Source organism: Bradysia coprophila, unplaced genomic scaffold, assembly GCF_014529535.1.
Source record: "Bradysia coprophila strain Holo2 unplaced genomic scaffold, BU_Bcop_v1 contig_197, whole genome shotgun sequence".
Classification (NCBI taxonomy): Eukaryota; Metazoa; Arthropoda; class Insecta; order Diptera; family Sciaridae; genus Bradysia; species Bradysia coprophila.
This window is the reverse complement of record NW_023503460.1, coordinates 780,399-806,509: the sequence shown is the minus strand read 5'-3', so window position 1 is coordinate 806,509 and position 26,111 is coordinate 780,399. Positions and strand designations below refer to the sequence as shown.

The window sequence follows — 26,111 nt, the reverse complement described above, 5'->3', positions numbered from 1 at the left end:
ATGTCAGCGAGAAGTTTACTGATGAGATTTTACAACGAAAGCTTTACAAAAAAAATGCGTCACAAGTGGCAGATGCTGAGGAAACCCCTCATACGACAATAATCATCTGCCACTTTGTGACGAATTTTTCTTGTAAAGCTTTCGTTGTAAAATCTCATCGGTAAACTTCTCGTTGACATATTTTCTTGTTAAAATTTTCTTGGTAAAAATTGATTACGTTGAGGAGCAGAATGCGTCACCAAAACCGATATCAAACGTTTTGGAAGTTTAATTTTTACTACACTAGCGTCACCTTTTCCTCTTTGAGGTTTTTGTGGGATATCAGTTGTTTTGGAAGTTTTGGGTAATACATTGAGTTAAGCAAGCTCAACAAGTGACAATTTATCCCAAGTCTACATACCGTACAATTACAGTGGGCTTTTTTTGGTTCGGAACATTTTGAGACATTTTCGAATTTTAACAGTCATCGATGTTCCCAGTCAATTAAGTTGTTTCCACTTATGATATTTTGCGCCAAGTTATCAAACACTGGAAATCACTTAATGCACTGGGTGAGTCGATGGACATTAAAACTCTGATAAATGATCTAAAATTGTGTTTTCTTAAGTTGAACATGCAGTAAATGTACAAATGACACTTTATCCCAACTCTCTACATGTCATATAGCCGGAAATATCTCAAAAATACGAATTTTCAAGATGGCCGTCATTTTCTGGAAATGTCGATAAAAGTTTTCCACCAACGAAACTGTACAAACGATACTTTATCCCAACTCTCTACATGCCGTACAGCTGAAAATATCTCAAAAATACGAAATTTCAAGATGGCCGCAATTTTCTTTAAATATCGATAAAAGTTTTCCACCAACGAAACTGTACAAGCGACTCTTTATCCTAACTCTCTACATGCCGTACAGCCGAAAATATCTCTAAAATCCGAAATTTCAAAATGGCCGCCATTTTCTTGAAATATCGAAAAAAGATTTACACCAACGAAACTGTACAAGCGACACTTTATCCCAACTCTCTACATGCCGTATAGCAGAAAATATCTCTAAAATCCGAAATTTCAAAATGGCCGCAGTTTTCTTGAAATATCGAAAAACGATTTACACCAACGAACAGGCCCGTAGCTAGAAACCATTTCTCAGACATCCCAGAGGGGGCTCAACGATGTTAAAAAACTTTTAGTATGGGGAAAATAAAAAAAAACGGTTTTTTGGAAATTCCAGAGGGGGCTTAGCCCCCACTAGCCCCCCCGTAGCTACGGGCCTGCCAACGAAACTGTACAAGCGACACTTTATCCCAACTCTCTACATGCCGTACAGCCGGAAATATCTCAAAAATACGAAATTTCAAGATGGCCGCCATTTTCTGGAAATATCGATGAAAGTTTTCCACCAAGGGGCCATTCACAAATTACGCACGCGGTGGACGGTTAATTTTTGACGGCAACACTGATCTACTCCACAATCATTATAATAGAAATGTAGCTGGCATATTTTTGTCATATGAATGAAATAATGGTTTTCATATAAGTGTGTTTTAAGTGTGTTTTTTGGTTTTTTGCATGAAAATGTTTTAATTAAATTTACAGAAATTAAGTAAAAAACTTCAATAAAATGTATTGATTTGCCGATGAAAAAGTGTTAAGATTGAATTAATATAAGTTTTAGCAAAAGTGCCAGCGCAGTTTTCGCAAACAGATATGTAGTGGATCGATACGTATATCAAACCCACATGAAACATTTCTATTAACTCGAATATGGAGAATGTGCTGAAAATATGTGAAGATGCTTCATTTCAAGTGGTTTTTTCTCCGGATGTAGACCACTGTGTTTAATGATCTATAGCTCGTTGAACTCGTATTGACGAGCACTTTCGTTTTAACATATTTTTTTTTTATTAATATAGGTTCCTTAGTCTCCCGTTGTTGTTTTCTTTTCTTAGGGAGTCGACTAGCGTCATTCATAATTACTAGCTGAAAAAAAAAATTCTTCACACGCATACACACACACAACACACGCTTTTATATGGCATTGTATGGAAACTTCCGGGAGTCCTAGCTCCCAAAAACGCTTGCATACCCCCATTTTTTAAAATCTTATTTTGATCTAGGGCCCGAGATTGACCTATAACCAAAATTTCAGGAAAATCGTAAGAAACGTTTAGGAGTTACGAAATCGTCCTTTTTCATAGGAACTAACTAACTAACGTAGGCAATTTGAGGCTTATCTGAAAATACGAAATTATTCTTATTTTCAAACAAAAATCAATATTTCCAAATTCAATATCTCGGCCAATTTTGAAGCTGCAGTAACGTGTGATAGCTCGTTGAACTCGTATGGATTCCTAGATTCCAGATATCTTAGTTTGGGGGCCATTGAAGCCAAGGGGGAGAAGTCAAAAAGTTGCTGTAAATATGCTCCGCCGTCCTCAAATTTTTTTTTGTAAAACATTTTTGGTAGTGGACTTGCGTCACGCCTGCTTACTAACGTACGGGCGTGATAGGTCGATGTTTTGAAATACTTGTACTTAACAGGCAGTATACAATGTAATACTTAGTTATATTTATAACATAAACTCGGGACTGTAGAGTGCGATTATACGAGTTTGTGTGTCTGCAAAGATTCATTTGAGTTTTAGTAGTTCTTTTGAAATATTTATTATTTTCCGAAATTCCTTACCAATGTTGTACAAAAACTAATGGACATTTTTCGTCATTACGGTTTTCATTTGTATATTTAAAAAAATAAAATAAAAAAAACCAACCACCTTAAAAGAAAGACGTCCTTGTTATTATAAATACATCATTGTCTAGAAAACAGTCATCCGTCATCACATTGCTTATTGAAAAGCTTTCAAAAGCCTAATTAATTCCAAATCGAAAAGCCCATCGGAAATAGTAATTTTCATGCTTCGCGGAAACGAAAATTGTAGGTAACTAAATTGTTGAATTGTCGAAATCAATCGTCCAAGTCGCATATCTAATAACTAATTGCATCCCAAACTGATAGAGAATTTTCTAGAAAATTTTCCCTCACTTTCGTCCTTGAAGCATGTAAAATTATGTAACATAATTTATGTTATTGTAACGGGTAAGAACACCAAGAAGAGGTAAGAAAATTCAGCCGATATTCATATACGCAAAAGAGAAAACGCATGAAACTTTCGAAGATACACTAAATAAACGTTCAATATTGTTAGATGATAGGTTCAATCAATACGTAATGTTCTTCAGTTAGTCATGACAGACTTTGGATTACAAAATTTTCTTTGTTATACTTCTTGCCCCCTAGAACGAAGTGACTTTCTATCGTTTCTTCCCATAGTTCTCAAATATAAATTCATCTATTTGATTTACACATATTAGACTGTTGTCTGTTTTTGTGTTGTATAAGGCAATTACAATCTCTTTTTTTTGGAGATTTGATATGTGTGGGAGGTCAATCATTGTCGAGTGGAACGACATTTTATTTATTCCGATCTTATTGATGATAAAATTTTGCGTCGGCTGTTCCATTTTTTTGTAATTGGTTCAAATGATAAATAAGCCAAGACAAAATGAATCATTATTCTGTTGATTAGAATTCATTTCGAATTTGTAATTTATTAATTTCGCCAACAGTAGTTTGTAGTTTGAGTTTGCAGTCTTAATTGTCATACAAATATTTCAAATTCTGTTTTCATAAGCATAATATTAGCATACTAATACTCCACCTGAAAGTGAAAATGCGAAAAAAATTTGTTTTCCATTTTTTTTTTACAATAATCTGAATAAGAATACAAACAATCTATAAAGATATCAACTTGTTTTAGTAATTAACTGATGCATATTTAAGTCAACTACACACGAACCATCTAAAATTTTATTAAAATTGAACTGAACTTTTACAAAAGCTTGTACAAAGAAAGGCTAGAAATTGGTCGAAATTAGACCTATCAAGAGGTAATCTGAAAATTGTATTCAGGCTTCTCAGACAATCTGTCTCAAGTACTTTCCCTTGCTTTCTCTTTACTTGTGTACAAATCACTAAATGAATTTAGGAAAATTGAAAACTTAACTTAGGGATGTGTTAATTTAATATTTAATTCTACATATTTAATTGTTTCCAATGTCAGTATAAACGCTCCTTAAGACGAAACGTGTTTGTGCTGCGATATAAATTGAGACATGTTACCCCTACGACGCGACAGACAACCATAACCTTCTGTACTAAAGATACGATAAAACGTTAAATACATTTAAATTTACAGAAACGAGACAATGTTTTTCAAGGTATGTTTTCTTCTGAGCCTCGTAATTATTTGCTCCAGTGATCGTTTCCTGCCGGTAAGAGGTATTTTTTTAATATACGAAATTATTTGAAAATAAATATTCCTGAAACCGCAACAAACAATTTTAGGAGTTTGTGGGAGACATAAGCATTTTGAACAACATGTCCAACATGTCGAGCTCGAAGAAATACCACCAGAAACAACACCGGAATGTCAGGCAAGAGGGGAGAATGCATTCCGTTCAGTAAGTGCCCTGATGTAACTCGACATAATCAAATTGTTTGTCCTGCAGATACTGTCTGTTGTTTGTCGCGTGTTGTTGACATTAAACTTTGACCTTGTCCCGACTTTGATGGGACTATGTACTATGTTCAATAAAAATGTATAAGACTATATTGTTATTTAAATCCGACGTCCAACACTACCTCGCCAATCCAATGAAAAACATAGCTAACCCCGACCCGTACGAAACACCTATTCGTATCAAAAGCCTTTATTGTGAAACTCTTCATTTCTCTTACTTCATTTTCTTCTCTGCTGAAAGGCTATTCGCGCTTTAAAATCACTTGCATTATCCACTCTTTGCCTTGCTATCATCAACAAATAAATTGCCGGAGGCCCCGTACGAAGTCAAATTTCATAAATTCCTATTTAAACAGCTATGTACCGCTATATTTACCTATATTTCACTATAAATAAACATTTCACAAATGAATTTGCTATTATATAGCTCTACATGCCTGTATATTGCTCAATATAGCTGTATATAGATATATATATATAGAAGTCCACATATGGGATTCCTAAAACCCCCCACACATAACCAATTACTTCTCTGTTAACAGAAACTATCTAAGTACAAATTTTCCCACTTTATATCGCTTTTACTAAAATCCAATATGGCCGCCGGCAGCCATTTTGTTAGGAGACCGGTAATAGTTCTGACGATTTACATTCGTTAATACCTTTCAAACAAAAAACGAGCCATCAGAATAGTCGGAGCGTTTGCTGTGACTGAGCCCCGTACAAACCCGTATATCTATTGCGTACGTGACCTTAGTGCGTCTGTCACCCTACTTTGACCGTAAGCCTATGCGCCGGTTAAAGTAGTTAAAGTAAAATTATTATGTAATGTGTACATCTTAGAAATTGCGCATAGCGCAATTACGAAGCCCCGTACGACGTTCCTTTCAAATAAAACAAAAATTTCAAATAGCCCTAAATTTTAATTTATTGAGTATAAATACACATAGGGCCTAGTATCGGCCTCAGTCCGAGGATCCAAATTTAATTTTTTTTCAACAACATTCTATTCGGCCTTTGATTACCTTCCAAATGAAACAAAAAATACGAAAACGGATGAAATTTGCTCGAGTTATATGTAAAATACACATAGGGCCCTAGTAGCGGCCTTAGTCCAAGGACCCAAATTTAATTTTTTTTCAACAACATTCTATTCGGTGTTCGATTATCTTTCAAATGAAACAAAAATTACGAAAAACGGATGAAATTTACTCGAGTTGTATGTAAAATACGCATAGAGCCCTAGTAGCGGCCTTAGTCCGAGGACCCAAATTTAATTTTTTTTTCAACAATATTCTATTCGGCCTTTGATTACCTTCCCAATGACACAAAAATTACGAAAAACGAATGAAATTTACTCGAGTTCAATGTAAAATACACATAGGGCCCTAGTAGTGGCCTTAGTCCAAGGACCCAAATTTAATTTTTTTTCAACAACTTTCTATTCGGCGTTCGATTACCTTCCAAATGAAACAAAAATTACGAAAAACGGATTAAATTTACTTGAGTTCTATGTAAAATACACATAGGGCCCTAGTAGCTTTTCACTTCTAAGGCCCTAACTCACGGTCCACTCTTCTTCTTCTTCTTTCTTCTTTTTCAGCCTGTTTCTATCCACTGCTGGATGTAGGCCTCTCCAACTTCTTTCCATTTCGTACGATCCATTGCCATTTGCTGCAAGTTTGTTCCTGCAATATTATTAATTCCGTTTGTCCATCTCTTTGGTGGTCTACCTATAGCTCGTCTTTTATATGGTCGCCAGTTCATGATCTTTTTGGTCCAACGTTCGTCTGTCCTTCTTGCAATATGTCCCGCCCAGCTCCATTTCAGAGATGCTGTTCTTTCCATGACATCAACGACCCTGGTTTGTTGTCGAATCCATTGATTCGTCATTCTGTCTCTGAGTGTTATTCCGAGCATACTCCGTTCCATGGCTCTTTGTGTCACTCTCAATTTATCTTCGGATGCTTTTGTTAAAGTTAACGTTTCCGCTCCATAAGTGAGCACTGGTCCACTCACCCGATTTTAAAAAACTTTTTTTTCCTGGATTGGTATTGACAATACCTATCATTTGCCGTGTCATTTACATTTCCATCGTTTATTTTGCCATAAATATCACCGAAAGACCTTAAATCACTTAGGTGGCCCTAACTCACGAAGGGCCGACCCGAATATGCCCATCTTCGAACCTAGCCTCACTATTTTGACTATTTTTCAGGGAAAAAAAATTTGAAATCGGATTTGATTTACTCAAGATATCGACGTGACAGACAGACGGACAGACGGACCAAATTTTTATTGCTGATTCGTCATCTATGAACATAGGCAAACACTTTGCCCTTACCGTCTGCTTCGAATTCCATCAATTACACACGGCATCGTAATCCTATAAGCCTGTCACGTCGATATCTTGAGTAAATCAAATCCGATTTCAAAATTTTTTTTTCCCCTGAAAGATAGTCAAAATAGTGAGGCTAAGTTCGAAGATGGGCATATTCGGGTCGGCCCTTCGTGAGTTAGGGCCACCTAAATGATTTAAGGTCTTTTGGTGATATTTATGGCAAAATAAACGATGGAAATGTAAATGATAGGTATTGTCAATCCCAATCCAGGAAAAAAAAGTTTTTTAAAATCGGGTGAGTGGACCGTGAGTTAGGGCCTTAAAAGTGAAAAGCTACTAGGGCCCTATGTGTATTTTACATAGAACTCAAGTAAATTTAATCCGTTTTTCGTAATTTTTGTTTCATTTGGAAGGTAATCGAACGCCGAATAGAAAGTTGTTGAAAAAAAAATTAAATTTGGGTCCTTGGACTAAGGCCACTACTAGAGCCCTATGTGTATTTTACATTGAACTCGAGTAAATTTCATTCGTTTTTCGTAATTTTTGTGTCATTTGGAAGGTAATCAAAGGCCGAATAGAATGTTGTTGAAAAAAAAATTAAATTTGGGTCCTCGGACTAAGGCCGCTACTAGGGCCCTATGCGTATTTTACATACAACTCGAGTAAATTCCATCCGTTTTTCGTAATTTTTGTTTCATTTGAAAGATAATCGAACACCGAATAGAATGTTGTTGAAAAAAAAATTAAATTTGGGTCCTTGGACTAAGGCCGCTACTAGGGCCCTATGTGTATTTTACATATAACTCGAGCAAATATCATCCGTTTTTCGTAATTTTTGTTTCATTTGGAAGGTAATCAAAGGCCGAATAGAATGTTGTTGAAAAAAAAATTAAATTTGGGTCCTCGGACTAAGGCCGCTACTAGGGCCCTATGTGTATTTTACATATAACTCGAGCAAATTTCATCCGTTTTTCGTACTTTTTGTTTCATTTGGAAGGTAATCAAAGGCCGAATAGAATGAAGTTGAAAAAAAAAATGGATCCTTGGACTGAGGCCGATACTAGGCCCTATGTGTATTTATACTCAATAAATTAAAATTTTAGGGCTATTTGAAATTTTTGTTTTATTTGAAAGGAACGTCGTACGGGGCTTCGTAATTGCGCTATGCGCAATTTCTAAGATGTACACATTACATAATAATTTTACTTTAACTACTTTAACCGGCGCATAGGCTTACGGTCAAAGTAGGGTGACAGTGACAATAGATATACGGGTTTGTACGGGGCTCAGTCGCAGCAAACGCTCCGACTGTTCTGATGGCTCGTTTTTTCGCTGATTTGGCATCTCTGGACAACCACAATAGGTTTCCCCTTACTCAGGGAGTCCGATTCGACGTGTTACAAACGTATGCGTAAACCTATAAGACCCCAGTACTTCGTACGGGTCTAATAAACTGAGAAGTGATCTTTATTCGATGTCAAAGAAGATACTCTCTGGAGAAGAATATAATTGCAGAAATATAAATATTAACTCAATAACACTGTGTACAGAGACGCCGCATTGCTGGATAAAATTTCATCATTTTAGCTAGCGTAAAATTGCATGTGCATAAAACTGGTTATCTTCGCCAACTATCTATCTTCCTAGTCGGACATGTTTCCTATTTCATAAATAAATAAGCCAGAAAGCAGCAGCAATAACTCAAATCTCACAATATATACAATTTACATGGCCAACAAAAACTTCAACATTTTCCAGCAGCATGAATATGAACAATAATTTTCTCATGCATTTTCTTAAGAGAAAATATCCGATTACTCTGTGGTTTAAGCATGATGCTTTCAAGCTAATTACATTACATCTTTTAAAAACTATTTTTTCTGTTGGGACCGCATTCCCGGAATCGTAGCTGTGCTGTACGTCGCTATCGTTATTACTCCAATATTGCCCATCTACGAACCTTAACCTCATGATTTTCATTCTCCGTCGATTAAAACCAAAATTTTTAAAATCGTTAAAGTATTACTCAACTTATCGCTTTAACAAGTGTACGGATGTTTTCTGTATTTAACGTTTCTTGTAAATGTATCGGACATTTTCAAAATATCATAGTGAACTTAGCGTTACGGACATTTAAAGTTATTTTCTTTCATAAGACCCTGACTTTCAATCAAGGGATAAGTACTCCAGCTATAGTCTAAACGGACAGATTACAATTAAATTGATTACCACCGGCAAAGAAACAGAAACCATAATTTTTAACGTAAGGGACCGATCAAGTAGTGCATACTTACTTTACAGTAGGGGAACTTTCCAAAAGCGCGTGAAAGCTTGCATCGGCAAAATAGGACGAGTAGTAGACTTTCAATAGTAGAGTTATCTGGCTCAAGATACCTTGATGGTAAAAAAATGTTTGGTCAAGCATAGCTAAGATTTGACTAGTTTCTCAAGAATTTTTCAAAATTTATCCTTTCGTTTGCACTGTATGTTAAACGCCATTTTACGAAGTGCGCACTATTTGAATGGCCCCTAACGTTTTGCGAGAGTGTAATATTAATGATAACTCCGATAACTTGAATACTATGTAATCATCCAAAAATATTGCTCAGTCAATTGTCACAATATAACAAATGAGTTTTAGGTTGGGGTCAAACAGATTATGGTGATACTTTCATACTGTCATATAACAAATTCCCGAAATTACCTCCATCACCGATAGACCGTCCATATAACAATCTAAATGTCTAACCTTATGCCCCGAAAAGAAATCATCTATACACAATCATATCGAACGAAATGGACATGGAGTGGATAATGTGAAAAATGAATTATATTTATTTCGCACCATATTCCCATTATTGCCCATTTTTATTTAATGTTGATAATCAACAACAGAGAGACTCAAGAACGTGTGACATCCACTCCAATTGTTTTTATGTGTGCGCCGCAATGGATATCATAAATGATTGATTTGGTGTACTTATATTTATAAGACGATCAAAAGGAAGAATTTTATTCGTCATTTTTATTTTTCTTTATGTGTGGTTCCCGAAATTAGTTTCAATTTTTTCCATAATTTTACGAGTTGTGATAAATAAATCTCTCTAGTTTGATATAGTATTGATACCCTACAAAAATCACTCGGACTTATATATCAATAGTAGGGCCTGTTCTTGGTAAATTTATTTCGTTTCTTTTTTAATCAAAATTTACCAAACATGCAACAAAGTACCTTTTAAAAAGTTTATTCGATGTTGCCCAGATTCTTTTATTTGCCAGAAATTTATCGACACTCAGTTCGAGGTCATCATCAGTGGCTGAAATTACAATTTTTCGTAATTTTACACATTTGTTTACGTTAATTTACGGCTAATAAAAGAATCTGAGCAACATCGAATAAACTTTTTAAATTCTTAATCTACTCATCACTGAAAGAAAAAAGGTACTGTTAACCTTTCCTAGGCCCTCAGGCCAATTGCACAGATTGGTACGCAACAATTACACGTATTTTGTTAAGATTGTGTGCACAAATATGCGCAAATTGTGCATATTTTATGGACATTTTACGCATACTTATGCACAATTTATGCGTATTTTGTTTGGTTGTTGTTACGGACTTACTTTCCCTCGACGAAATCGTTTGTTGATTGTGCATAATAATTGTGATAAGACGACAGACGTTTCTGTTTTAAAATATCATCATTTCTTCTTACCAAACCTATCACCTAACATCCCTAAAGACGACCGTTTCGGCCCGCTAGTCTCAATAATCATCGTCGTTCTTCTATATAATTCCGAGGCGATTTATACAGTGCCATCATCCCCCTTTCTGCTCTAAATTGCTCGATCTCAGTCGAATGCCCACTGACTCTGTTTTGTTTCGATTTCAACCAAGTGCGCTTTGACTGTTTTGTTTCGTTTATCTGAATTTGAGTTTTCATTGTGTGATACTTAGGGCAAAAAGGTACGTTCTTTTTTCTTTTTTTGAGTTTTCCACCGAATAACCGTAGAACGCATACGGTCTTAATGATCTGCACTTTTTAACGTCCCTAACGATGGCCCCTAAAAAGTTTGTTCCACTCTATAATTCGCTTTAGAATTATAGAGAAGAACTGTGATGATCATTGAGACTATCGGGCCGAAACGGTCGTCTCTAGGGATGTTAGGTGCTTGGTTTTGTTGAATTGTTCGCTAGTCTTAACGAATTGTGCGACTTTTGCTCACAAAATGAGCACAGTTGCAGACAAAATGTGCAAATTTTGAGTACAATATGTGTAAATTTTATTCACGAATTTTGCGAGATTTGTTTACCAAATCAGCACATTTTGTGCACGTGTTAAACACAAAATGTATACGTTTTGCGCTCAATTATTATTGTGTGTCCATTTTGTGCACAAAGATAAACTCGCGCAAAAAATCAAAATATTGGCCTGAGGGAGGATCTCTTCACAATGTTGATGACGAAAATGACTTAGAACTAAGGCCTTCTTGCTTAGCATGTTTCATGTTACACGAACGGAATTTTGAAAACTGACACATTTTCTGTTCTGTGTTTTACTTGAGTTTCTGATTTCTCCATTATAAAAAAACGTGCAAAATTCACAAAAAAACCAGTAAAACACAAAACAGAAAATGTGTCGATTTTCAAAATTCCGCAAGTGTAAAACAAATGAAGGAAAATATTTTTAACGAAATCCCAGTCGTTATACTTCAAACAAATGAAGGAAAAGGTTCGATAGTAATGTTGGTGATATACCAACAGTCCATATATCGGCCTGTAAAACATTAAAATCAAAGATATTGTATAACGAAAGAGAAGATTGAATTGGGCCTCTTTTTCATTTTATTATTCAGTCGCAATTTCACGTTCACGTCTAGTGTCATGTCGTATCATGGGCATAGAATAGCGTCTGTAACGCAGGTCCAATTACAAGTAGAAAAAAATTACAAAATAATTTTTATCTCCTGCAAGCTGATATTTCATACATTACGCGTTTCTGCATATAAACACAAACACATACATAACCACAGCCTATACGATTGGATAATTCACACATAACCCACCTAGGGTAAATTTACTTTCCATCTACATATTTGAAAAAAAAAAAAAATCGCCGAACGGCGGAAGCGAACACGGGACCAGCAGCATATCAACCAAACATGCTGACCACTACGCCAACAAATCACATAACGCCATGCAATTGGTGTCGTTAGTGGTTCGTAAGCCACTTCTGCATCGATCAAATAATCAGAGTAGTCGGAATGATGTGATTTGAACGAAATGTTGAGGTGGATAGTATATGTGTGTGAGTAAGTAAATAAAGGATTCTCTGTATGATGTTTTTTTTGTTGTGAATGCGTTTTAAAACAACATGCTTAATTAATTAATTTTAAATCCAAATTTTTGTGGTTATTTCGCTAATGTATGAAATATCAGCTTGCAGGAGATAAAACATTGTTCTACCTTGGTGTTTATTTCTCGAATCACTTCTTATGTACAATTGTATATACACTCGCTGGCGCTCGTTATATACAATTGTACATACGAAGTTATTCTCGAAATATACACCAAGGTAGAAAATGTACTATTTGTCGTGGACTCCCCGGAGCCATATAAACAGCAAATTATGAAAATCTCCAAATTATCATTAAAACCTGGGCGTCCATAAGAGTTTTACGAGCTAATCGCACGTTATAGATATTTACGTATCTGTTGTGCTGAGAGAGCGAGAAAAATTCCGTAATTTATGCCCAAAGTATGAAAAAATCATTCTTCCACTTTGTAAACAAATGGTTTGTATGTGCTACATGCGTCGAAAATCGTACTTTTATGCTTCAAGCACTACTTTCGAAGCACTCAGCATGTAAAATCATGACCATGACTCGGGATAAAAATAAAAAGTCTACACGGTGAGGCTTAAAATTTTTAAATAAACGAGTAAGTTAACATCCAGGTTTTTTTCATAAGTGAGTTGGGGGAGGGAAGTGCTGCTCAAGTAAACAAGTTTTAGCAAAATCCCCTGAGCGGTTCCTGAGAACCAACACCAGCGAGATTTGCGAGTAGAGCGCCCTCAATGAAAAACTTTTTCTTCAATATTTCATGTAAAGGATCAAGCATGGCATATTTGGTAAAATGTGAAAATGTAACAGAAAACTTCGATTCAAAAATAATTTTTTTGCTGCTCAAAGAGGGTTTGCAAAACTAGTCTGGGATCACCATTCAAAGGCTTCCTCGGTTGCTTCGTAAAGGAGATATCAGTCTATTAAAATGGTGAAATTTGTACTTTTAGCTACTATTGCTCAATGAAGAAATTAGCGAGAGCCATAATTTTTACACTGTAAATCTTAGAATTTGTCACTCTACCAATTCCAATGTAAATCTTAAGTCCTCACTGTTTCACAAGCCCTGGCTGACGCTGGTGTTGGTTCTCAGGAACCGCTCAGGGGATTTTGCTAAAACTTGTTTACTTGAACAGCACTTCACTTCCCCAACTTACTCATGAAAAAAACGTGGATGTTAACTTTCTTCATTATAAAACATTAATGAAAGTTTATTTTAAATGCGACAAAAAAGACTGCTCACAATTATGGCGCAGCCGGTAAAACATCGATCTTTTCTCAAAAATTAAAAACTACAGTAAATAAATATCATCGATCTTCTTCTTCCCTAATGTTCCCAAAATACAAGCAGCGTTACCACGTTGAATTGCGATGGAAATTCTTTGCAGAAGGTATTCTTTTGATTTTACCTCACCCGTTGCCTTTTTCATTAAAGAGTCCAATTTATCAAAAAAAATTTTCGTTTCCGGACCCATGCAACCTAAAGTCTCGAAAGCAAGTGGGGTTAGCAAATAGTTTTGTTTCAAAGAAACGTAATGGTTATGCTTATGTCTCTCTGCTTTTTCAGCAATGGACCGTGCTTTCTTTGATGAATCATTAATATAATATATGATGCAGCCATGGTATCCCGGACGGTAACATCCCACAAGAGTGATCTCCCATGACTTTATGGTATCAAAGTCATGCCGTCAGGTCTTTTACCATCATCTCTTGAAATACCTGGAGGCTGTACTATATTTGGAACACCTGCACTAGAGAAAGCATAAGCGAATATGTTATTCATAATATCATGTCTAACGTATTTTCCTTCTGCGCATTTCACACAAGATAAACCATGTAATCCATCTCGAAAATGTTTTACCGCAAAGACATTTATGTTCCTCACATATTTGAGTGCCTAATCGAAGACCAACAGCAATTCTAGCAGAATTGTTATCCAGTAGTAATCCTAATTGACTCGATGGGATCACTTGCAACCACTTTGAAGATTCTTTAGTCGATGATGCAAGTAGTCTGGCACGAGTTTTCAGGTCACCATTTTCAAACAATTCATTAAATTGATTTTCGATCTTCGGGATGTCCCAATTCTTTTGTTCCTTTTTAAGAGTATCGTTTTCTGGAACAAATTCTTGATGAATTTCATTAATTAATTGTACAATCTGTTCATCAATTACTCATAAATCAAATCTTTGAAGAATCACGTCACACAAATCTGATGAAGAAAAGACTGACGACAAGTAGGCCGGTATTGCTAAATCCTCAACTTTTCTAATACCCATACCTCCGAAAGACAATGGAAGCGACGCTTGATCCCAAGAAAGGCCTTCTACCCTATTATTAGTAATCGACTCCAAAGCTGACCTAAAAACTTCGTCAACAGACCTCAGCTTATCCGGAAGCAAGTAAGCTCTAGAAGCGCGCACCAAATAACTGAACCTACAACTGCTCAAAGATTTCCTAAAAACACACAAAGCAGGATGTACGTCCATAAACTTCAATCGATCACACATCAATTTGATTGATTCAACCTTAGACGAAAACATCCTCTCTAAACCTGTCTCAAACACCGGCGAGCCTAACAACTCAAGGGTAGACTCATCCACCTTCTTAATACCCGGCAACAAAGCTGATATCTCAGCATACATACGAGCTTCTTCATCATCAGTCGCATTGATAAAGAAAACCTCGCACTTCTTAGCATTAAGCCGCAAACCTGACACCTCACAAAAAGACAAAACTTTCTGAATATCATCTAACACTACAGACAACTCATCACCTATAGTACCGTCATCCAAATACCAACCATTAAACCGAGACAAAAGAGCATGCGTCATCTTCATGATACCTATACAAAAACCTGGCGGACCTAACGGATCTCCCTGCTGAAATCCTCTCTGAGACAAGAGAGGATCACCAACAAAGTACAGATTCGACACGAGCCTATACGCTTGTTGCAGCAAAGGAAACAGCTCAGGGCAAACATCCCGCACTTCACCTAACATAAACTTCCTAAACAGCATATTGAACGAATTCTCAAAATCAAGCTTAACAAGAGCCATCGGCCTATCATGATCAGCTTTACAAAACTTACGCACTGAATGAACTAAAGCCTCCGCTCCTCCCTGAATACCGTAACCAAACTGAATTGGTTTCAGCTTCTCAACCAAAGATTCCCTAACCTTAAAATTCGATATCTTTCCCGCCATACGCCTCCAAACAAGACCAACCGCTATTGGTCATACATCTGCTTCTCCCTTATTGAGAGCAGTCAAAGAAGCACCAAAAAAAAATTTCGCAACATCTTTTTCTACCTTACCCGACCTAATCACATCCACCAAAGAAGAAACAGCTTTAAGCAGATGACTCGCCGAATCGCCACAAGTAAAAGATATAAGATCTTTTAAATGCCTCGGCCGCAACCCACCAACACCTCCTGACGAACTCAAAGGAAAGCTTCTAATAGTCTTAATAACCTCATCTGCCATCGTCAAACCTAAATCAATATCCACTTTCACTTCTTCAAAAATTCCACCCGTATCCTCAGGGTGCTTAGCCCGTAACTTCACTGCCGTCTCAATCGTCTGAGGAGCCACAGACTCGTTAGAGCATAAAACTCTAATCGCACCACTAATATCTCCCTCGCTAACTTTTCTAGTAGCCGCCTTAACAACAACACTATCTTTATCCACAGATTCCTTGATCCTAAAGGAATTCCCTTTAGTTTCCAAAACATTATTCAACGTATCATTAACATTGACACAATCTTTGAAAACCTTCAGATTAGACCTAATCACATTAACCCCATCAGTTCCCTTAGACTTACTACCCAGAACAATAAACGGAAACGCAATCAACCTCATCCAAGAATCAACGTCATTCTTCACCACTAAATCCTGAATCACCTTAGTTAGTTCCTGACATACAACAGTTCTAACAGACTTTTGTATCACACGCGTCAAAGGAACCGATAACCTACACTGATTAAGCAGCAATCCAAACTCTTGCAAAACCGTCGAAATAACAGGTTTCACAGAAGAGTCAGCACAACCACTTTCACTATCTACAGGGACAGAGCAAACCACATCCTCAACACTAACACGCTTATGCACCCTCATGTGAATGCTCAGACCACGACTATTTTTAGCCAAAAATCCACACACATCACATGATACTCTATCTACATCCTCCTCTTCTAAGCATACCCCGGTACTATCTTTAGGCCTCTCTTTACACTTCCTACCAATACGTCGTCGGCCTGATTTACCATTCCCATCCTCAGTCAAACACAAACCAGACAACTACTGACACTCGCAGTCTATGCAATACCAACTCTCCTTGTTATTTTTTTCTTCACGCATTAAAGTACATAATAATTGATGAAAATACTTGTTACATCCCCTGCATAATGTCTTGTCTTGTCTTGTCTAATGTTTTTCGTGTCTATGTTTTGCGCAATCTTGTCATTTTCTTTAACTGGGCAGAAACAAACATGATCCGGATTGTCAGACGCCTGTCCACCAGACGCCTGTCCCATAATGTTGCTTTGTATTTGTAAATTCAAACAATTAAGGCTCAATTTCCATCAATAAATTCCATTTTTTTTAACTTACTCGTTTATTTAAAAATTTTAAGCCTCACCGTGCTACTTTTCATCTTTTTATCGCTCATCACGTAAAATACTATTGCTAAAATATTCTTTCTAAAAATTTTCGATTTAATTTTTGTTGTTAAGCGAACAAACGCACAATGCGTCACTTAAAATAATATCAGTGGTTTTGGAAGTATGCTATAGTGTCAAATTTAATTTTTATGTAATTTACTCACCATGTGCATGAAATTTGCGCAATGGATCCACAATAGCAAAAAATCGATCACTTGATAGTGCTGTTAACGTGAAAACGGACACCCCAATTGATACATCTTTTACAAATTCTGACACCATACACATAGATTCACCCCATGGCCACGAATCTAATGTGTAAACAATCGAAACGAATGGAACAGTTGTGATTATTACTAAAAGATCTGCTAAAGCCAGTGACAAGATGTATCTGAAAGTAGGAAAGTCTAGTCAAATTATGTGTAATTGCGTACCAGAGAAAAACCGCGAAATTCTTGATTCGTTGAATTGTCTCAAATTCGAATCCATTTTATAATAGTTAATTACATAACAATGGATAAAAAGTTGAAAAGTAGAATTTTCGTGTGACACGAAAGTGAGCCTTTTCAACTTTTAGCCCAAGTTCTCTAATGGATTTTACATGCTTTTGAAACCTAATCCAAAATTGTTTTTCCTAGGTGTGTAATTCGCCACTTTCGACCCTAGGAAAACAAAAGCATGTAAAACATATTTCACAGAATAAAAAACTGACACAAAGACAGATTGTCCGGACTCGCGGAAGAAAATCGAAAAAAAATAGTTGTAATGGTGAAATGCTTGCAGTATGTGAAAGGTTAAGCAAAATATGTTTTAAGCAGAATTCGGTTCTCGGCAGCAAACTCAATCTTATTTATTGTTAGGGAAAGTCCTCAGACTGATTTAAAAAATTATTTTAAATTTAAACTTACGTGTTCGGTACGTTACGCATTGCACGATGCCTCAAAAACACCACGACCAGTGTTCCATTTCCCAACACACCAACAATGAAAATAATCCCAAATATAAGCGGCACTAGATACGTTTCGAATCGGAATTCATAATCTTGATATGGAGTTTCGGTTGTGGAAAGATTATCGAAAAATGTTTGATCTGTCCAGTTGCCGATCGACGGTTCGGTATCATTCATTTTGAAATTGTTTTTACTTTAAATTGCATTTACGACACAAAACACTTTCTAATTTATTAATTTTTTTACAGATGTAAAATAGATTCTGCCCAATGCTCTACCCAATGCGGCATTTTTTATATAGTTTCACATGACTTGCAAAGTGTGATCTCTCATTAGGTCACGATTAGAAACCATTGATTCATGTGGATCTTATACCTTTGTTTTGACACTTACATTGAATTGCGTTAAAAAAACGGAAGTGCCAGAACACTCACAGCGTCGCCTTATGAGGGACCAGTGGGCACTCGGTCTTTAATTTTTCTAATTAAATCGACAGACCACTTAGCTCAATTCTTGGCGACTCCCAAAAAAAGGAGAATCTTCATTTACAGTCGTTCCGCAAAATTGACCTCGAACTCGATTGAATGTAAAATCGTTAACGTTTAAAACACAATTATAACTCACACATATCAAATATTAACACCATCAACTAAATAGCGAAATTAACAGTAGGAACCGAGTTGAAATTATTAAATTTTAAATAAATTTCATAAGTATTTAATAAAAGTCGTGTATCATGCGGTGAAATCACTTCTCAAGTTATCATATTTTATATCATCATAAAACATATAAATTTCCTATTAGCACAATATCATAGCCCTTCCCGTATGAAATTGTTTGTTCATTCGAACTTTGAGCGATACACTTTCGATAATGGAGTGGTAATATGTAGATGAAGTTATAATTGGTGGATTTATGTTTGCATATTTGTATTACGTGTAGGTGCTCGTTCAATTCTAAAACAAGAAATTTAATTTTACAATTAATTATTCAGAAAATTTGTTTAATTTATCAATTAAGTGAGTGCTTGAATGTTCACTGGTGATGATATATTTCAATTAAATTATGTGAAAATTTTATTGATATTTTTCAATTTGCAACGAATTCTTTTATTTTGTGGGAATTTTTTGAAAGTCATTTTGAACCAATACATTTCTAGGCACAAAGTCCGCTGCAAATTACGTCCGATTTCGGATGAAATATTCGAGTAAATCCATTTTCTATGGGACATTATGATTCCAATTTTGAGAATATATGAAGTTTTTGCATTGATGATCCTTGTGTATAACTGTAGCCTGTAATAGTTAATTTTGTTTGTGGAAAAGGTGATCCGTGACACGAACCTAGATCCACATTTTTGGAACATATGTTGACGATCATCCTAAATCAATCCTACCCGAAATGGCAGAGAAAGTACTGAACAAACTCAACCCCTAGTGTTATTGAAACGTTGTTGCTTTTGTGATGGCTGTACAACGAATGAATCTTGTATTTTTCATACAAATTTTCTCTTACAATAATTCGGTTTCTATGTTAATTTTGAATCAATTTGTACACTTAGTTTTCCACAGTAACACCTAGAATCCAAACGTTCAATTCACGATGGAAAAGCAAGATGATGACGGTTCCATTGTTTTCCTGGACACATCGGTGCACAATGACGGCAACACACTGAATACGAATTGGTTCCACAAAATCGCAACCTACCGGATATTAATCCGCCGAGCGCTTACGTTGAGCCACCCATTGTTTCACCAAGAAAATAAATCCACCATTAAGAAAATAATTGACAAGAATAACTTTCCGGCAAAATTGACTGAACGACTAATCCATCAAGTCAACCAGATGATGTTTAGTCAAACATCGAAAGGCAATAGAAGTTAAGCGCTTATCAGTAGGACAGAAATTGAAGGTATGTCACAGATGGCTGAGGTCTCTGAAATTAACTCTCCACCATTGGATGCCAACTCAACAAGAATCGACACAACGATAACACCAGCAATTCAACGATAGGAGACGAAAAATCGGTTTGCAGGAATTACCTGCGTTACCGGATTGACTGAAGCAGTTGCAAAACAAGTTGGAAAATATGCGCCTGATTTGAGAATAGCCCCAAGACCTACAAACAAGGTTGCCAGAATTTTCTCCAATATGAAACAGAAGTTAAGACCAGGTCAATGCTCGAATGTGGTCTACAACATTCCTTGCCGGAACTGCCCCAGGAGTTTATGTGGGATGCACATGTCGCCGGCTTGATGACAGGGATCGAGGAAACAGAAAATACGTGGAAAACATGCTCAAGAATAACAAAAAAACCTTCACTGGTACGCCACGATTTCACCAAGAAACATCAGTTCGATTTTGCCAACAAAGAAATCCTGAAAAAAGTGCGGTCAAAGCGAACGATTAAGATAAACGAAGCGAACAAAATCATCCTTAAAGGCAATTCGGCTGTGAACTTTAGGAAAGATGCAGCCCATGTATCGGAACACCGCCGTGTAACCCTCCGATATTCCCGTGAAGTATCGCCAAAGTCAAATCGCCAAGAAAAAAGTAAATCGCCAAAAAAAAATCGCCAAAGGGTGAAGAACCACCAAGAAAAATCGCCAAAGTGTGAAGAAACGGACGACAATTATTTGATTTTTTTATTTTTGTCGTTTCTTCTCACTTTGGCGAATTTTCTTGGCGTTTCTTCACACTTTGGCGATTTTTTTTGTCGTTTTTTCACACTTTGTCGATTTAAAAAATTCTAAAAAAGTGACGAATTGCCAAAATAAGTCGCCAAAGTGTGAAGAACCGCCAAGAAAAATCGCCAAGGTGTGAAGAAACGACAAAACGAAAAAAAGTCAGCTAATTGGCATTTCTTCACACTTTGTCGATTTTTCTTGGCGATTCTGTTGTACCATTGCCAAGGTATGTATGTGAAGTACAGGCGAACTTGAACCTGCGAATTCTACATTATAGTCAAGTAGTTATGACGATCATTTTATATCACTTTTTAGTGATTTTTGGAATTACAAAAATTCGCAGCATAGAAACTGCCAAATAAAAATTTCGTAGGTTTGAACCCGCGAAAAAAATCGCCCATTCAAACTGCGAAAACAAATACACAAAATTTGCAGATAAAAATCGCAGGATTGAATCATAAAAAAAACTTGCAGGTTTGAGTTGAGATCCAACTTAACTCAATTCCTAACTTTCTTCTCGCCATAAAAGCGTATTGTTGGTTCCTAGGGAATTCATCCTTTTACGAAATGTAACGTGCAGGAGTTTAGTTCATCCCTACAGAATTCATTTTGCGAAATGAATACCAATTTTCATTGTACATAAAAAGTGTTTTAACACGCCGCGCCGAGCGATCCGGTCCATTGCCCCGGAGCGAAGCGGAGTGCCGCAATGTGAGCCGGGCGCCGGAACGGTGTCGGTAACTTAGGAGTTATTTTTTTTCTCTCGCACCGTCTAATAATTAGTCCTTTTGCAAAATAACACGCTAATAAAATTTCAGACAGAGAAATACTCCGCCTTAAATGGTGGACATGTATCTCATTTCTATTGGTAGTTTATTATTTTTTATCGGTAGTATTGAGTTAAATTATCGGTCGTTTATTACCATCCTTTTTTATCTCCGTTTTTTAATTTTTTATGTAGCGTTTTTTGAGATCGCTTCCGAATGAACAGGTGCATCGCCCTCGTCTAGACACATCTAGAAAACTTCGCACTCAATGTAATAAATAACTAAATTTCAACTAGTCGGATCTTACTAAAACAAACTGCCGGTGTGTAGCGCGCGATCTCAGGATCCTGGCGCTAGTTTTATGCAACTCAGTTCAGCATCATAATTTTCGAAATCTGCGGACTTTAGATGCCTCTGTTGCATAAAAGGTTCTACGAATCTCGATGCAAAGTGCTTTATAAGAAGGCTTACTATGTGTATTGTGCACTAGGCCTACGCCTAGAGTCACAATTACTCATCTAAGGCCCGATAAATCACTTTGCACTCGATGTCTTTCAAGACTTTGAAATCATGATGTGATGATAACAAAAAAAAATCCAAAGATAGATATATAATGCAAACTCTAATATTTTCCTGAAGAATGAATTTAAATTTTAAAGATTTTTTTCATTTTGTCGTTTTTTCACACTTTAGTGATTTTTTTTCGCGATTTGTCAATTTTTGAGAATTTTTGTAGTCGCCAAAAAAATCGTCAAAGTGTGAAGAACTGCCAAGAAAAATCGCCAAAGTGTGAAGAAACGCCAATTATTTGATTTTTTTTCTTTTTGTCGTTTCTTCACACTTTGGCGAATTTTCTTGGCGTTTCTTCACACTTTGGCGATTTTTTTTTGTCGTTTCTTCACACCTTGTCGATTTTTTTTGGCGATTTAAAAAATTCTCAGAAACTGACGAATCGCCAAAAAAAATTGCCAAAGTGTGAAGAACCGCCAAGAAAAATCGCCAAAGTGTGAAGAAACGACAAAATGTGAAGAAACGCCAACATTTTTTTTTGGCGATTCGACTTTGGCGATACTCCACGGCAATCCCTCCGATTCATTTTTGGAGTTTCATTTTTGTCGAATCCAGGCGATACAACGCAATAACCAGCTTTGTTTAATATATACGGCTGAGTAAAGTAAATCAGGCAGGAGCGCTTGAGTTCATTTTTATACAGTGTATTAGGGCCCTTATTTGACGTCTCAGAAATGAACTGCTCCAGCCTGGCTTATTTTACTCAGCCGTGTTAATGTAACATTGAAATAGTCGACCAAAAAATTTTCTCACGCAAATAACGTGTAGTAATTATTGCTGACAGTGAAGTCAATGTCAATACAATTATGCAATTGTTAATTCGATTATAATTTTTTGATTACATCTATAAAACTGCATTTTATCGAACTTAAAACAAACAAAAAATACAATTCGTGACGTTGTCTAAAGTTTACAAATTATTCACTGTTACAACTATAGCTGTAAAATAAAAATTTCATATTTTCAACATCTCCGTCATTAAAAAATGACGTCATTTTACGACACATAATGCTATTTTTGTAACCATCAAGTTTCTATTTGCATCAAGTGAATTGATAAAATAATAAGAAAAGCTGTTAGACAATCATCCATAAATTTGCGTTCTTATATAAGTAGTAAAACCCATCAATCTTGTCGTTATATTCAACAATGTTCATCGACAATATTACCCTTAAAGCCGCAGGAGATTACGACATCTGTGGTAGAGTGGGGACTTTACTTGTCCCACTAAACATTTTCAAATATAGCGCTTCTACTCACATCCAGCATAAAATAACCTTTACCAATGTAAGAAATTATGTAATTTAACTCGATTCCTCTTGAGACGGATACAAACTATATGTGCACGTAACTTCATTAAAATGTGTGTTCATTTCACAAGAAACGTCATTGTAAATCTTCATGTTCTAGTCGATTTTAATGTGAGGAAGCAATTTCGCTATAGGAAACCTAGGCCAACCGAGCAGGCGTCCAAAATTGTCTGGTAAGTATTAATGAACTACCCTTGCTGTGAAGTTGTTTCGTAAAAAAATTGAGCGCTGGCATTAGTAATTTTATGACATACTAGAACTCTTCCTTAATCTTAAAAAAAATATACTACATTTGACCGTTAGTTTCTAAACAGTATGTCCATATAGGGCAATACCAATAAGTCGAAAATGTTAGTCACAAACTCGTTCCCTTATCTAAGACTTCGATGAGTTGGAAATTCAGCAACATCAATTTTCAACATTTATTCATCACATTTAGAATTTGAGCTGTACTGTAGAGGGCGTCACTTTTCTATGAAAAGATGAGTATGACCAAAGATCACGAGTTGTTGTATTTGTCTCATTTATATTATTGACGTGTCGTGATCTTTGCTAAGTGGTATTGCCTGCTTGCACCTCAAGTGTCAATAGACTATGCGCATTTCGCATGCATCCTCAAGTCAATTATCTATCGATAATCGATACTCCGACATCCGGACATTATTTTGGCTGATTTGGCATCTCTGCACAACCACAATAGATTTTTCCGTACACTCAGAGTCGAACTCGACGTGTTACAAACGTAGTTGTAAACTTATAAGACCCCAGTACGTCGTAAGGATTCAAAAAAAAGTCTTTGAAGATAAAAACACATATCTTTTTGAACATATTTCGAAAACAATCACTGTTTGCAATTTTTATGTTATCGTAACTATGATGAGCAACCATCATCGAGTTCGTTAAATTTATATTTGTTTGATGGTGCGTGAACTATTTTGATTTTGCTCAAGAGAAATTTTTTTATCGAAAGAAAGTAAGGTAATTGAAGGAGATTTGTGGACGAAAAAGCTGACAGTGATTTGTTTAATTAAAGTGAATTAAAACTAGGTCCAACCTATTGGGTGGGTCAGGTCCCTTGCCTGACAATTTTTGCAATGTAATTTTGATCAGCTTATTTTTCATTCTTAAACTTCCAAAGCATCTTAAATCACTATCACTGATACACAAATTTACATCTTATTCCAATTTATTTTCTTATATGCTAAACAACTTCAATCGGTGATCAGCTTCAGCTGTCGAAGAGTACACCTAAGCATCTCTTCCAAAGAAAGGACATACTTCGGTTGGTGATGAGCTGTCAAAGAGTTGCCAAATCAAGGACATTCAGTCGATGATAAGCTGTCAAAGAGTAAACATCTCTGCCAAAGCAAGGACATACTTTAGTCGACGATTAACTGTCAAAGAGTAAACATCTCTGCCGAAACAAGGGTATACTTCAGTCGGTGATTGGCTGTCTCAGATTGAACATCTCTGCCAAAACAAGGGTATACGTCAGTCGATGATTGGCTGTCAAAGAATAAACATCTCTTCCAAAACAAAGACATACGATAGTCGGAGTTCAGCTCTCGACGAGTAGACATCTCTGAAAAAGCAATGACACGCTTTAATCTGTGATCAGCTGTCAAAGAGTAAACATATCTGCAAAGTAAGTACTACTATTTTTGGTATACACATATAATAATAATAGGAGGGTTGTGTCTGAAACGAATATTAACACAGAAGAGAATTGTTGAACTGTGTGGTATGTTTGGTTGTGCTGATATCATTTGCTATGCTAGTTGAGATTTGTTGTGTGCATACTTATAAAGCGCTGAAGTTTTTAATATTGGTAGCTTGAATGACAGCAATATCCACTAATGCGGCTAAATAGCATGCTTCACATGGGGTTTAGGGTTTAGTCGGTTTAGTAAGTTATGAATCAGGTAGCGATAGATAGGACATCACGTAAGGGAAATTTGCATAGCACAAACATGTGTAGCGAATGTGTCTTGTTTTACCACTCATTGCCGCCGGTATACGTTGTAGTATATAGTTCGCATTAGTTTTGATCTTCTTTCGGGTTAGCGATCATTTGAGAGGTGATCAATTGATCTAAGTCATTGCAAAGCAAACTCTCCCTAAAATTGCCAAATTTCGGACCTAACTCCTCGCCGATTCCTACGGGAAGAAAAGAGGGCACAGTCAGGGCCATAGGGGCAGTTCCCAAGTGCGCTCAACTGTGGACATTCTTTTTCAGCATCATAAACGGAAATTTGACATAATTGTCAATAGAGAACGTCAGATTTTTTTAACGCTAAATGCCACACACTAACGGTAACACTAAATCTGTACGTTAACGGTAAATGCTTTTAAGTTTAACATCTGTGAGGCCGGCAATAGACCTTTTAAGTTGATAAAAAGTCTAGATGGTCTGGTGGGATGAATTGACAGCTGACAGCTGCAATCGGTTTGCTTTTCATTGATTGTGTTCACTTTCGTTGAATAAAAGTGAAAAGTGAACGATATTGACCAAAAGCGAACCGATCACAGCTGTCAACTGTCAATTCATCCCTCCAGACCATCTAGTCTTTTTTTTCAACTTAAAAGGTCTATATCGGATACTTTTTCATCTCTGAATATATCAGCAATCTCTGTTTGATATTTTAAAATTAATTCATTGCCATTATTCTAAGGTCCATTTATATGAGATTTATTAGCAAGAAATTTACGATTTTTTTTAAAATTAAATATGGATATGGATTCGCAACACCGCCAAAGACTGTCCCAAGCCAGTTTGAAAAAGAGTGGAGGGAATGAAGTTTAACGAGGACGTAGCAGTAGATAAGATAGGATTAGATAGATCAATCTTAAGGCTGAATGAATCGTGAGGTGGAAGCCGAAAGAATTGGGGTTAAGGGACCAACGTTG

The 26,111-nt window shown here is 36.3% G+C and overlaps 1 protein-coding gene across 1 annotated transcript in view; it reads right to left on the bottom strand.

Annotated features, from left to right (window-relative positions):
* LOC119075308 (neuropeptide CCHamide-1 receptor) overlaps nucleotides 1-18,060 on the bottom strand; it is an 80,691-nt gene extending 62,631 nt beyond the window's left edge. The window contains exons 1-2 of the mRNA XM_037181724.1: nucleotides 17,830-18,060; nucleotides 17,086-17,312 (exon numbers count right to left, since the gene is read on the bottom strand). Of these exons, the coding sequence (XP_037037619.1) occupies nucleotides 17,086-17,312; nucleotides 17,830-18,047 (445 nt within the window). The 5' untranslated portion in view covers nucleotides 18,048-18,060. The remainder of the gene's footprint in view (nucleotides 1-17,085; nucleotides 17,313-17,829) is intronic.
* Nucleotides 18,061-26,111: the final 8,051 nt, after the last annotated feature.